Raw genomic sequence first — 14,255 nt, 5'->3', positions numbered from 1 at the left:
TCTCCGTCTCTCTCATGGGTTCCCTGTTTCTCGGTTCCCAGGTGTCACATCCGGGTGATCGATACGTTCGGCACGGAGCCGGCGTACAACCACGAGGAGTACGCCACGCTGCATGGCTACAGGACGAACTGGGGCTACTGGAACCTCAACGCCCGGCAGTACATGACCATGTTCCGTAAGTCCTCATCCTCCATTTTGACTGTATGAAAAACTGTTGGACCGTGTGTTAACGTGGTCAGCATTGTGTGAAGGCTGATTTATGGTGTTCGATCCAGTCTCTGTGCATTTTTAGACGCCTGTTGTGCACAACTCAAGTAAAAATCAAAAGTTCACTTAAGACAAGGTTTGTCCGCTGCGTGATGATGGCAGAAGTTGAGAAAACGTTTTCCACGCAGCAGTTGCACAGACCTGTTTTGCACAAATTTCTGACCTTAATTAAAATGTAATATTTTTCCAGCATAAAAAATTAAATTCAAGCCGACTTACATTCAATGGTGAAGGCGGATTGTAACACTCCAGCTCTGTGTTTTTGCCACAAGTTGAACAAAGAACAGCTGCCCTATGTTTTGAATACTGCGTCAGCCTTTGCGTCTGTCCTTTCTGACACATTCACAACAAAAACCCGACGGCCACGATCGTCTCCCCGAAGCTCTCGGCACGAGCGTCCGCGTTCGCCTCCTTGACTTCACCCCTGCGATCTCTCGCACTCGCTTCTCCACGGTGCTCTGCCACCAATTAGCACTCGCACCAGCGATGTGAAAATGACACCATCGATACAAGCCCGCGGTAAACCCACGCAAGCTCGTTTGTTTTCCGTTTTTTTCTGTTCACCCGTCATGCTCCAGCTGTGGAATGTGTTGATCGCGGTTATAAAAGAGGCGGAGCTTTCGCTTATTAGCCCTGAGAAAATCGAAATGGACACAAACAAATGCGACCTCGGCAGTGAAGGACCGGCATCAGAAAACGGCCCTGGCATTTGCATCGGAGAGGCTCTATTTTCAAACCCAACACCAAGGCCACCCAAATGGTAACATAACAAGCTTGAGACAGCGTCTTACCAGATAAAACTACGAGTGCCGAGCACCAGCTATCCTGAGGGAAACTTCGGAGGGAGCTAGCTACTAGGTGGTTCCATTAGTGTTTCACCCCTATGCCCAGGTTGGACGACCAGCTTGCACGTCCGCAGTGGTATGGTTTTGTTTGAACTTCATTTCCTGCATTCTTGTGAATTTTTGTGCACATTTTGGAACCCGCTTGGACTAATGAGCATCAGGGGGGCAGGTATTACTACTACTGTAAATGATCAATAGCTAGAATGTTTATAAGAATTGTCACGGCGGCCATCAGTTCATCAGGTACTCACCACTATTTGAAGGGCACTCGGCAAGCCATGCCCTCTGTGGAGTCACCCACAATGCGCCCTATGTCCAATTTCCTCTCCCGCTCATTTTCAAACATGGCTACACTCACACTCAGTCCCTCCTGTCCCATTGTACTCCTCAGATATTTTTTAATTCGTTTTACTTTGGAAAGTGAGCGCTCGGCAGTCGCGACGGTGACGGGAAGAGTCAGAAACTGTTGACAAGTGATTGATGATGATGTAGGGACTTTTTGGCAATTACCCAGCGTTTGGAGGTGATTCACTGGTACATCTTCATGTTGTAACGTGAGCGTGCAAATAAAACACCTTCTCATGCAACACAACATTTGAAAATGATTTAATTAATTTAATGTCATTTGAGTCATGGCTCAAATTTGTTGTCAATTTACTACCAACCATGACCCTAATTCCTATGTGACTTGTACAATTGAGTGCACTGATTGAAGGTTGGTGATGCTTTAAAGGTGACACCCCATCAGCGCTTACACTAATTATTATGTTAATTCTGGTGGATGTTATGGGCCCGCCACGCCCGAGATGCCAAGGGACCGCAGGGTCTACTCGGGTAGGGCCTTCTGATGGCTAATCCGTGTCCAAAGTGGTATACATACAGAATCCAATGGTTGTTGTCGGTGTTTTTTTGAAAAGGCATGCTCACAGGCCGGTCAACTTGTATTCCAAATTACCTGCAATGCAAGACGTTGTTACACATAAAGCTCTCAGGCAAGCCCTGGATGTACGAGCTGATTGTACTTAATATGTAGGTGCAAGCGTTGCTGCACCCTACATCGTCACATCCAGTTCCAGTACATGTACATGTACCGTATGAAGGATTTGAATTGTCGTTGAAATGTCATAGACCTGAGGTGCGATGCAAAAACAACTTTATTTTCTTTGGCTTATTTGTTAGTGTTGATCGCCAGGCAGGACAAGTACAAGCTGAATGATCTGAGCTTTGTTTAGAATGAAAGAATGTTGATCTATCTATCTATCTATCCATCGATCTATCTATCTATCTATCTATCTATCTATCGATCTGTCAATCTATCCATCTATCTATCCATCTATCTATCTATCTATCTATCTATCTATCTATCTATCTATCTATCTATCTATCTATCTATCTATCTATCGATCTATCTATCTATCTATCTATCCATCGATCTATCTATCTATCTATCTATCCGTGTCCATTTTCTCTCCTCTGTTTCTCTCTCTACCTCACCCTCTTTTCCCCTTCTTCTCTCTCCCTTTGCCCTCTTTCTCCCAATGTCTCTCTCCCCTCTCTCTCTTCATTTGCCCCTCTCTCTCTCTCTTTACCTTTGTCTGTCTCCACCTCTCTAACACTCTTTCTATTGGTCCTCTCTCTATTTCTATATCTTCTTTTACCTCCTTTCTCCTTTTCTCTCTCCCCATTCAACTCTCACTCTCCACCTCCACCTCTCTTCCTTTCCCCCCTCTCTCGCTCCCCCTCTCTACCTACCTATCTATCTATCTATCTATCTATCTATCTATCTATCTATCTATCTATCTATCTATCTATCTATCTATCTATCTATCTATCTATCTATATATTTTCTGCCCCTCTCCTCCTCATCCTTCATTTTCCCTCCCACCGTCCCTTCCTATTTGTCTCTATTTCTCTACATTTTTCCACTCCTCCACAACACCTACAGGCACACACTCACTGTTCTCTCTCTCTCGCTCTCTCTCTCTCTGTGCAGCTCACACACCAGACAACTCGTTTATGGGCTTCGTGTCAGAGGAGCTGAATGAGACGGAGAAGAGGAGCATCCAGCAGAACAAGGTCAACAACATGGCCGTGGTCTACGGAAAGGAGGCCAGCATGTGGAAGGTAAACACACACACACACACACACACACACACACACACACACACACACACACACACACACACACACACACACACACACACACACACACAAATAAACAGCAACCATCCAAATGGACAAGCCCTTTTGGATGTGTGCATTTAAAATTAATTGTATTCCCCATGATTAATCATTTACCCTGTGGTTGTTTTTGTTAAAATTTTGGTTTATTCTTTGAGATTTTCTAAAAGCCTGGTGACGTTTATAGAGGGCCCGAACTCAATTCAAGATTCCTAATACAGCCCAGTACAAACTGAACAAACTGTTGGCCCTCAGCTCAGTTGCGGTCAGCACTTGTGAGCGTTCTTAATTGCATTTTCAACGAGGCCCTTTTGGGGCAGCAAAGCAGAATTGCCATTGCACACTCAGAAAACATGCAGAAGATCAAATTCACCTCTGGGAAAAAAGAAAAATGCCAAGAAAACCCCCAAAACAAGGTAAATCAATTAAACTGCAGGGGAAAAGCTAGGGGGTATGAGGAACTCCAAATAAGGGCATGTACGTTAGAGCTAAAGAGGAAGAAACAGTCGCGACGACGGTAAATCTAGATGGTTCATGGTGCATAGGTTTGTATTCAGATTCCCCTTTTACCTCCATGAGGCTCTCTAGGGAGTTTTCCCAAAGAGTCCCTACGTCACAGCCTGATGGACCTGATTGTTAGGAATTGGTTCGATTGACCACATAACAGCTGGAGGGCTATTGGTTTTTGGCTGGTATGGGTGGTATTTGGTGGTATGGGTGGTATTCCCCTTTTAAACACCACCTTTTTTATGGAGCAGGTTCAGTCCATGGACTCCACCATGGACTACACACATACACACACACACACACACACACACACACACACACACACACACACACTCACTACAGTGCAAACTAACTAACTAACTAACCAACTAACTAACTAACTAACTAACTAACTAACTAACTAACTAACTAACTAATTAACTAACACTACCAGTGGCTGTACGCAGATCTCCCTAATAAGGGAATACGAGGCGAGTACTTTGGCCCACCCACGTGGGTCTTACCATTACAAGCTCAGCTGCATTTTGGCTTCATCTCTCAGAACTGTATGACTTTAATTTAGTGGCCACCCCCCCCTTCATCAAAAGACATCTGCAAACTCCTGATGCATATTGCATGAAGGGCAGCAGCTGAGACACTGCTGTTAAAAATGACGATAAAGACGTTGCAGCATTGCCAGTGTCCAGTGTCTCTCTGTAGTTTTTTATTTTTATTTTATTTTTTTCTTGCCGATGTTCCACTGGATTTTATTCATAACCGGATTGCTCGCACAAGAAGTGTGTGGGGAGCTCTTGTAACAGAACAATTTGTCTGGAGCCCACTACAAAGATAATATAGAATTAATTGGGGTTTTTTCCCTCTTTTGCTCTCATGTCTCCGTTTTATATCCTCACCCCCTCACCACTACCACCAATTCATTTTTCATTGCCTTTGTTTTCTTTTGGTGTTTTATATTCTCTGTGTGTGTCTCTCTCTCTTTCTGTGTGTGCGGCACTGTGCTGTACCTGGCCCTGTAAACCCCAGCTTCAGGTAAGATCCCTCTTTATTTAAACCATCATTTCAAGTCCTCTCTACTTGTCCCCTGCACTGCCAGAAATGCCATAAAGCCCTGAAAGAACAAAAAAATATATATATCTAATACTTAATTTAGATTTTATTTTATTTTTCAGAAATTGAGATTCCAATCTTATAAAACTTGATAAAATGAGCAGCCTAGTGTCATGTCTAGATTATTAAGTTTGTTTTCCATGTTCATTTTTGGCCACTTTCACACATATGGATGCAATGCATAAATGCTGTTGAATGCTCAAGAAACCCAAAAAGCGAATTATAGAGAATGTTAATAAATATTTATTTAGGTTCAGATGCATAAAATGGGAGACCACCGCTGAATTACTACATGTACATATTTCAGAAAAATATATAAGACAGCAGCACCAGAGCAGTCATCCTCACCGTGCATTATAATTTTAAGCAGCATACCAGTTGTCCTAATGGCTTCTTTTAAAGAGAGAAATTAGCGATACATAAACAAGCGAGCCCAACGCCGAGCATAGATCATGTGCATATAGTTCATGTTTTGAGCATTTCAATTTCATTTTGAAGTGAACACTTGTATTGACACACACACACACACACACACACACACACACACACACACACACACACACACACACACACACACACACACACACACACACACACACACACACACACACACAGTGCTGCGAGGCCGCGTCGCAGGTTGTGGAACTGCACTCTCCCAGGGCAGTGTTTCTGTCCCTGCTAATTCACATTGTCTGCCGCACTTAGTGCTCCAGCTAATCTCCTAATTGGCTGGGAAAATCCTCGCGGAGGAAACTATCGATCACTACAGCCTCCAATTACGGCGCGCGGCAGGGCCAGACCACTGCGCAGGGCTACAGTAAAGCTGCTTAACACCGACTGGCCAGTCGATGCCCTGGCCCTGGGTCACGCTTCATTCACATGACTCTGAATGAGTGCTCGCTGCTGCTGCCGCAGGGCTGTTTGGCTCCTCGCAGAGCACCCCCTTCTGTTTCTGTTTTGTTGAATATATATATATATATTACACACTGATCTTTGCATGCACACAAACACTCCCACGCACGCTCACCCACGTGGTCTCTGCGTTTCACACACAAAGGTGATGATTTATTGGCTCTTCCCACACCCTCGCAAACCTACTGTAGTTTTGGCCATTTTAACGGCCATAGCTATTGGGGTTTGGCCATTGGAGGGTATTGGGTGGTATGGGTGCACTGTAAAAAAATTAAAAAGTAATAATATGGTCATTTTCTGGCAGCTGGGAAAAAAGGTCTGTCAAAAAAACATAAAAGTACTGTTAGATTAAAAACATAGATAAAAATAAGTAAAATAAAACTGTTATCTTATCATAATTAACATCTATTACTGTAAATCTACAAGAAAAGTCCCTATAATCTAATGAAATCTTTTACTTTTAACATATAGTAATTATTAGAATAGAGTCATACACCTCTAAAAAACAGAATTATCTTTAGAAATTATAAAGAAATAATTAAGTACAGATAATTGCTATTGTTATTAAAAAAGGTACCCTAAATATAAGACCATTTCCATATAAAACACTAAAGGAACATGTAATTTTAATTTACAAAAGCCCAAGTTTAAATTAATTGTCAGGAGAGTTGCCAAATAATCAGTCCAGTTAATTTTTTTTTTAATAAAAACAAATTCATAAACTGTCAAATTATGTGCATTTTCTTTTTCTAAATGCAATCTATGCAATAAAACGTCACATTTACTTGATTTAGTTATGTCAATCTGTCGCACTAGGTTGAATAAATGGGAAAAGGGCTCGAAAACGAATTATTATTAGATGCTTTTGAGCAAATATCACCAAAATGTCTAAATGAAATGCTGCACCAGACAGTTATGATGCATTAACTGAACACAAATGAGCTTTTTTTATGTTTTGGGATTTTATTGACTGTGCTTAACATGACTTACTCCTACTTGCTATATCAATATAAATAATTAAAATAAAAACCATTTAAATCAATTCACTTCACCTGACTTTAATTTTAAAATAGAATTTACGTTAGACGCAGTCAGTCATGTGCCAAACAAACACGAGCCTAAAGCTTGACATTCACTGACAACCAGTTCTCAGGGTAAACAAAACTGTAAACTATTTGGTGTTTCACACTTTACACCTAATAAAGTAAATAAATAATATATTAAAGAGGAAAAAAAACACAAAAGACAAAAAAAATTAATACAAATAATGACTTAACAACTGCAAAAACTGACAATACTTTTGTTCGGGGAACGATGGTGAGTGATACAAAATTTAATTTCAATTAAATTGCACATACCCCAGTACTTGTTAAAGTCCTGCATCCAAAACCCTACTTCAATAAAAGTATTTAGGTATAATCATCAAAATGTACTGAAAGTATGAGAAGTAAAAAGTACTCATTGTGCATTAAAATGGTCCCTGTCAGTGTTTCACAATTATATATGATGTTTTTGGCTTAATATTACTGCTGCATTAATGTGTATGTTGCATTTTACTGCTGTAGATGTGTATGGTTGTGCTCATTTTAACTACTTTATAATACTGTTGGGTAGTTTATTCTACAGCAATGCATCATATTCTAGAAGATCATAATATGTTTGTAGTGTCACTGTGCTGTAAGAGCAACGCATCTCTAAAAGGTCAGCTTTTCACGAGCTCGGAAAAACAACCCTGTTTTCAGCTTTGTGACAATACATTTTCCAGGTGATCCAAAAGGGGTTTAACGGTGCAGAGTGTAGAATTTACAGACCACACTTGGCAGAAATGGAATATAATAATCAAAAGGATGTTTTAATTAATGTTTAATCCTATGAAAATAAGAATGGTTGTGTTTTCGTTACCTTAGAATGAGCCCCTTATATCTACATAGGGAGCGGGTGCGCTTCTACGGAGGCCGCCATGCTGCATCCTTATGTTTCTCCCGTAGCCCAGAACAACAAGACAAACCAAACACTGACTCTAGAGAGGGCCTTTTGCGTTTTTCACAGACAAAGTCTCTTGCACAGAGGCTTGCATGTTGCTAGATGCCACTAAATTCCACACGCCACACACACCTTTAAATATATATTTTTTACCTTAAAGGTGCAGTGTGTTTGGTTTGTCTATTCTGGGCTACTGTAGAAACATGACGGTGCAACATGGCGGGCTCCATGGACGGGGGCACCAGTAATTTAACAGCATTTTTATGTATTTGACGGTGATGTATGTCGCCATAACAAAAGGAATCTTTGGTAAAATTTGAGAAAATGCTGCTACTTTTGTTAATAAAGAATACTACAATTTTTATCGTTCGTTTTGTTCAAATTGTCATTTAAAAGATGCTAAAAAACAGATATTTAATGTATTCAATTTATAAAGAATTATTTTGTTAAATCTCAAGACACATTGCAATAAACAGTTTATTATTGTAATTTTAATGTGGTTTTCCTGTCATTTTGAAATACAGGAAAAACATTTAAAATCTATTGTTCAAAAAAACTGAAAATGAACAGTGTGGTGTTTCCCTTTTAACTCCACCTTTTTCATTGAGCAGGTGCATTCCATGGACATACCATACAAAACACGCATACACACAAACATCACAACATCAAAACATTTGCATAAGGAAATCCAACATAACTTCTTTGACCCGCCCACTTGGGTCTTAGAACTACATGTTAGCATTTTTTGCGATTCTGGACCTTTACATTGAACAACGTGTGAATACGGATTCCACGACCAGGCAGGTGTTGTTTTTGTTGGTGCTGTGGCATAGATGTTTTCTGTTGCTCAAGGATACCATTGTGTTCCTCAGGGGCCAGAAACGGTTTGCCGGTAAAAATGGAAGAATGGCAGAATTAATATCGCCTCAAAAAGAAAATTATAAAAAGAAAATTAGAGTGGGACACGTGGGAGCAATTGCAGCATTTAGATGTAGATGCGGGGTCGTTAAAATGTGTTTGTGTTTATCCCTGTGTGTGTGTGTGTGTGTGTGTGTGAATAATGCTCTTTGTGTGTGTATGTTCGTGCCGAAATTATGCGAGTGTATCAAAAGTGGACGTGGAGTCAGGCCAGATTCCTGCCAGCCTCCAGCGGGGTGACTTTCTCCTCTTTAGTTGTGTTCACAGGCAGGCTGTCACAGTGTTCTAACAAGCCCCCCGTGTGCTCTGTGGGACGATCACACTCACCAAACAAAAATGACCCCCCCCCGCCACACACACACACACACAGGCACACACACACACACAGGCACAGAGGAGTATCTTCCTATCGAGATAAATTATTGAATTAATTTCTTGGCCCTGCAAGTAACCTAAAATGAAATTAAACAGAATAAAAATCAAGTCAGGTAACATGGGATGAAGGTGTTATTAAATTTAAAATTGAATAAAAATAAATTATGATGTAACGATAATAGGTTACGACAATATAAATAGCCAATGCCAAAATTCAATAAATATAAGATAAGATCAGATAGTAGACTTTATTGATCCTCGAAAGTTAAATTCAGGATGTAATATTCTTCATGATTATAAATTTAAAGAAATCTTGCAGCAGGAAGGATGGTTCCTTTAAAAGCAAAGGCCACAAACATCAGAATGATTATGATTATTGATGATGTCTGAATCTGGACATTCTGAATATGGAGATGTTTTGGACCTTTACTGGACAGATGTTTCTACTCTGATACTATTGAAGTGATATCATCTGTATTTATTCATATGTTAATGGTATCAATGTGTGTCAGATTTTTTTATAATAATAACTATTGTAGATTTATAGGGTTATGTGTTTATGGTTTGCCCTACTAAAGCAAGGTCGGTTTATGTCCAGTATGTATTTTTGTATTGGCTTTCACCACATCCTTACCTGGGCATCCCTCCTCCTACACCTCTCCTGCTTTTTTCTCCCTTCTCTCTTATCTTGTGATAGAACATTCTATGCTTTTATAGCTATTATCCTATATTTTTTAGATATTGTATTCCTTAGACAATTCTTCTTGTTTTAGTTTGTCCCCTGGAAGGCCCCGTTTTCAGTCTCCACATTCTGTGCGCCCTGTACCATCTTGTGTTGTCTTGTCTGTGGTTTTATATCCACCTGTGTCCCTGGCCTCTTTTTGTCCCATTCAGCCCTCCCTCCTATTCAACCTTTTCTCTTCTTACTGAAGAAACTCAGAATAATTATTCAATCAATCCTGTTGGAGTGTGTACTGTATTGTGCTCATTCCATTTCTGCACTAATAAAATCCTTTAAAATCACAGTGTGTCTCCTGGTAGCGGAAACAGGTTCACCTCACAATGCGCAAAATGGAAATTCTCCGACACTCTTCTCCCAGCAGGGTAAGGAGGGCTTCCTGCAGATCCTCCACAGGTACATGGAGGTGCACGGCACCGTGTACTACGAGACCCAGAGACCTCCGGAGGTGCCGGCCTTCGTAAAGAACCACGGCCTTCTGCCCCAGCACGAGCTACAGCAGCTCCTCCGAAAGGCCAAGGCAAGAGCAGCGGAAGGGGGCCAGGAGCAACTTAATTTGAATAAATGTGTATATATATATAAATCTACTCGTTATTAACTGTTCTAATTTTGTCTTTCTCAGCTCTTCATTGGATTTGGCTTCCCCTATGAAGGTCCCGCCCCTTTGGAAGCCATCGCCAATGGCTGCATCTTTCTGCAGCCAAAGTTTCAGCCGGCACACAGCTCGCTAAATCACGAGTTCTTCAGAGGGAAGCCCACGTCCAGAGGGGTGAGCTCATCACCTCGCGTCACATTATACCTGCCCATGCAAAGCTCAGTGGCTGGCATTTGGCGTCCTTGGATTTCCTCCATAGCTGCTGATTAAGGACTTAATACCCCATCGGTCAGAAGCTATTTAGATCAGCAGTTACAAGGTTCTCATACATGGTAATCGAACACTTTGACCTGAGGTACATTCACTTTCAGCCATTCCAATCTATTCTCCACGGCAATGCGACTCCCATTGTGAGAATTACGGTTAACAAGTTGGGGAATTTAGCTCAAGACAACCATGACACTTACAGGTTTGAGCTCATGTGTTCTGAAATTACACTGAACAGCTCACACTGTGAGCAATACGGCATCTGTCTACAATACTCTAAATAGTCGTTAATGTCAATATCTGTAGAATCACAACATCAGTGTGGCTTTTTATTTAGCCTCAGATAAGATAAGATCTTTCTTCCTCAAACCACCACCTGTTATAGTGTTTAGAGATGGTGATTGTGCACCCCAGGCCTCTGGAGCAATATGTATCAGCTCTCACAGCAATAATATCTTGGCAGAGGTTCCTCTTCTGCATCTAATATACTCTCTTTGACTCTTCCCACACTGCCCGCGCTAATTTGATGAAGATAGGATTGGATTTCACTTTATCCATCACTCTTGGGAAATTCAGCCGCAGGCATTGAAGGCAGTGGGGAATAGCACAGGTTGCAAAATGAGCAATAGCCAAGTGTCAGCATTGTAAACAATTGTTAACAAAACACAGGATTAGGAATGTAAATGCAGATAGTCTGTCGCTTGTTCTGCAGTATTTCAACAAATTCCACCAGTACAGGACGACCAGCACAAAAATTAGTTGCGTCCTTACCGATAACGGTACTTTTCATTATAATGTCCATTTATTACATGACTGTGGAATACTAATACTAACAGCGCCAATCATGTCTCAGTGTATTGTTTTATTAAGTAAGTAGTTGTGTAATTAATTGGATAGAGCGGGTCATTATCACAAAATAACCCCCTTCCAATTATACTTAATTACGTAATATCACCCTGCCGGGGGTTATTCTTTGATAATGATCGGAAGACAGCCCATTATCCGTTACTTATCATGTTACATCTGCCCACTCGACTGTCGACAGTCCTACGTTTGCTCCATTACTCCATCCATTACTTTAGGAGTTCTACTGTCCAATAACCGTGGGTTTTTATAGACTTCTGAGGTTGAAAGTCCACCGTGTTCGGCCGCAGGTCTCGTCGCAGCACCCGTATGCGGAGCAGTACATCGGCAGGCCTCACGTCATGACGGTGGACTACAACAACTCCGTGGAGTTCGATGCCGCCATCAGGGAGATCATGAGGACCAAGGTGTGTTTTAACTGTTGAGCTGCAGAAACGTCACATTGTAGGCTGACAAGCTGTCTTCAATAGTAACAACAGAATTTGCATGGCTGTGTAATTTATCTCCCTGTTTATGGCTATTAAATGCACCCCCTCAAAGGTTGTACACCAATGTAGCAGACTGAATGGAAATTTGAATGGGAATTCCTTTTTTTCCGTCGATTCGAGTTTTATTCAACATTAAGGCTGTAATAGCCTGCCATGCTGCCCATATTGCTCCATTTTCTTACAAAGCCTTCACTGTCACTGCCTCTTCCAGCACGGACATTTTGAAGGGCGAATTCAAGGGCTCCCTAATCTCGTTATTACAGAATTTTCCGTGTTTTTTTTCGATAGTTCCATTTCTATTATTTAGATCGCAGGAGCGCCAAACTCCATGAATAGACAATGTGGACTTCACAGGAACACACTGAGGTTAAATAACTTGACTGAGAGGATCAAATCCTTCTATTAGGCTTCAAAACAGAAAGAGGTGTGAATAGGAGAGAAAGACAAGTAGAGATAGTCTAAGCAAGGGAAGCGAAGAATTGCATTAAACCTCATGAATGTTCTGACACACAGCTCTTAGATTGACTTTAAAATGATCTTTTTTTGTTTTGCCGCGTCGGTCGAGCAGGAGGGATTGTTTTAAACAGGCTGGCCCAGGACGGCGTGGAAGCATGTGGTGCCCTCGAGTTGTCCGACAGAACTCGCTCAACGAGCTACACATCTTTATGACAAAAGAATAGCTGTAAACCAAACATGTGCCAAACAACTTCAGAAAAACCTAGACTGGACACTTTCACTGACCATTTTATTTCATGAACATCAGCTCAGAAATTATTATTTTACACTGGCAGGTACCTATGCCAGTCCTCATATCCGTTGGACTCTATATCCTGTAGGGGGGCAAAGCCTTCAGCTCCAGAGACTAACGCCATGGACACACTACACCACTTCCAGAGTTGTGAGATCGCTGTACCAACTTTCTGTCTTGCGATCGGGAATCTTGCAGTCACTGAGGTTTGCACACTACATGACTGATCGGCGACAGGGGGTCACACATGACAAGATCTCTCACCAGGAGGAATCCACGACTAATCTGTCTGGTCTCCAAACTACGTTCTGTCACGAGGGACAGCATAATTTATTTTTTTATTATATTCTTCATCACTGTAAGAATAAAAACGAATGAAAGCAGAATCGAAATAATAAATATGTTAAAAACCCGGAGAATACATTTAAAATAGGTATGCTGTGTGTTTCTGGCTGCTGCTCCGTGCGCTCCCGTCTCACCGCCTCTCCTTCCGGACCACCCCGTCCCCCGGTGTCTGCTTTCATTGGCTGTGGCTTGTTGCATCACGTCGTCTGAACTTGGCGTAATGTGCTGTCAGAGGTTTTGTAATGAAAGGCACATAGACGGATCAGGGATTATTTTATTTATCTCTCACAGCTACAGTACTTTGCTTTGAAAACTACCACCTACGCTTATTATTATTATATATTTCAGTGGAAAGGGCATCAATTTTTAAGTATACTCAGCCTGTACAAAATTGATCTCTAGAATAATTTTTTCTAACTCCATTGTACAGTAGTCTTTGGTTTGCTTAAGTTAATGACTTGAGCTTGACAATCTCTTGACACTCGGACATTTTTCTTAGAGAGTGTCAGTAAAACAGCTCCACATTCGCTATTCAAAACAATATCAAAGGTTAATGTAATAACGTAATTTTGTGGTAAAATATTAACGTGTAATTGATGTTTAGCAGATTTGTTTTGGAATTGTAGTGAAACAGAACCGTTTGGCCTTGTAACCTGAAGGACAGTCTGCCTAGTTCAAATTAGCTCTCGGAAATGGGATAATCGAATAGGCTACTAAAACAAAACTACTTTAACGTTTTTCTTTAGAAATCAAGTGAGATTTTTTTGGGATATTTTCACCTGATGGTGTATTGGAACAGAGCAGACGCCAGAGAGCTGCGGGATTTAATCCACCTCGTTCCTACTGTAGCTACTGGTAAATACCCGAGAACAGCATAAAACAGCAGAAGACAGCTGTCTTATTCTTCTAGCAGTTGAGGGGAGCGTTTCTTGTGTGGACTGGTCTCCAAATTGACTTTTTATGGGGGGGTTTTGTACACCAGAAACATTGGTCCTCACTTATCAGGCGTATTTTCACACTTTGGAACCAGTACAACAGTGTGCGTGCGTGGGTGTGTGCGTGCGTGCTTGCTTGCTTGCGTGCATGTTTGTGTGTGTGCGTGTGTGTGTGTGTG

The 14,255-nt window shown here is 41.3% G+C and overlaps 1 protein-coding gene across 1 annotated transcript in view; it reads left to right on the top strand.

The window, feature by feature from the left end:
- LOC307228958 (alpha-1,6-mannosylglycoprotein 6-beta-N-acetylglucosaminyltransferase B-like) overlaps positions 1–14,255 on the top strand; it is a gene marked incomplete at both ends in the record, with an annotated part of 168,011 nt that overhangs the window by 138,522 nt on the left and 15,234 nt on the right. Inside the window, 5 exons of the mRNA XM_079998814.1 lie at positions 42–175; positions 3,106–3,236; positions 10,199–10,354; positions 10,457–10,603; positions 11,851–11,967. Of these exons, the coding sequence (XP_079854940.1) occupies positions 42–175; positions 3,106–3,236; positions 10,199–10,354; positions 10,457–10,603; positions 11,851–11,967 (685 nt within the window). The remainder of the gene's footprint in view (positions 1–41; positions 176–3,105; positions 3,237–10,198; positions 10,355–10,456; positions 10,604–11,850; positions 11,968–14,255) is intronic.

This window comes from Zeus faber (assembly GCF_960531495.2).
Source record: "Zeus faber genome assembly, chromosome: 4".
Classification (NCBI taxonomy): Eukaryota; Metazoa; Chordata; class Actinopteri; order Zeiformes; family Zeidae; genus Zeus; species Zeus faber.
This window is presented reverse-complemented; position numbering and strand designations above follow the sequence as displayed.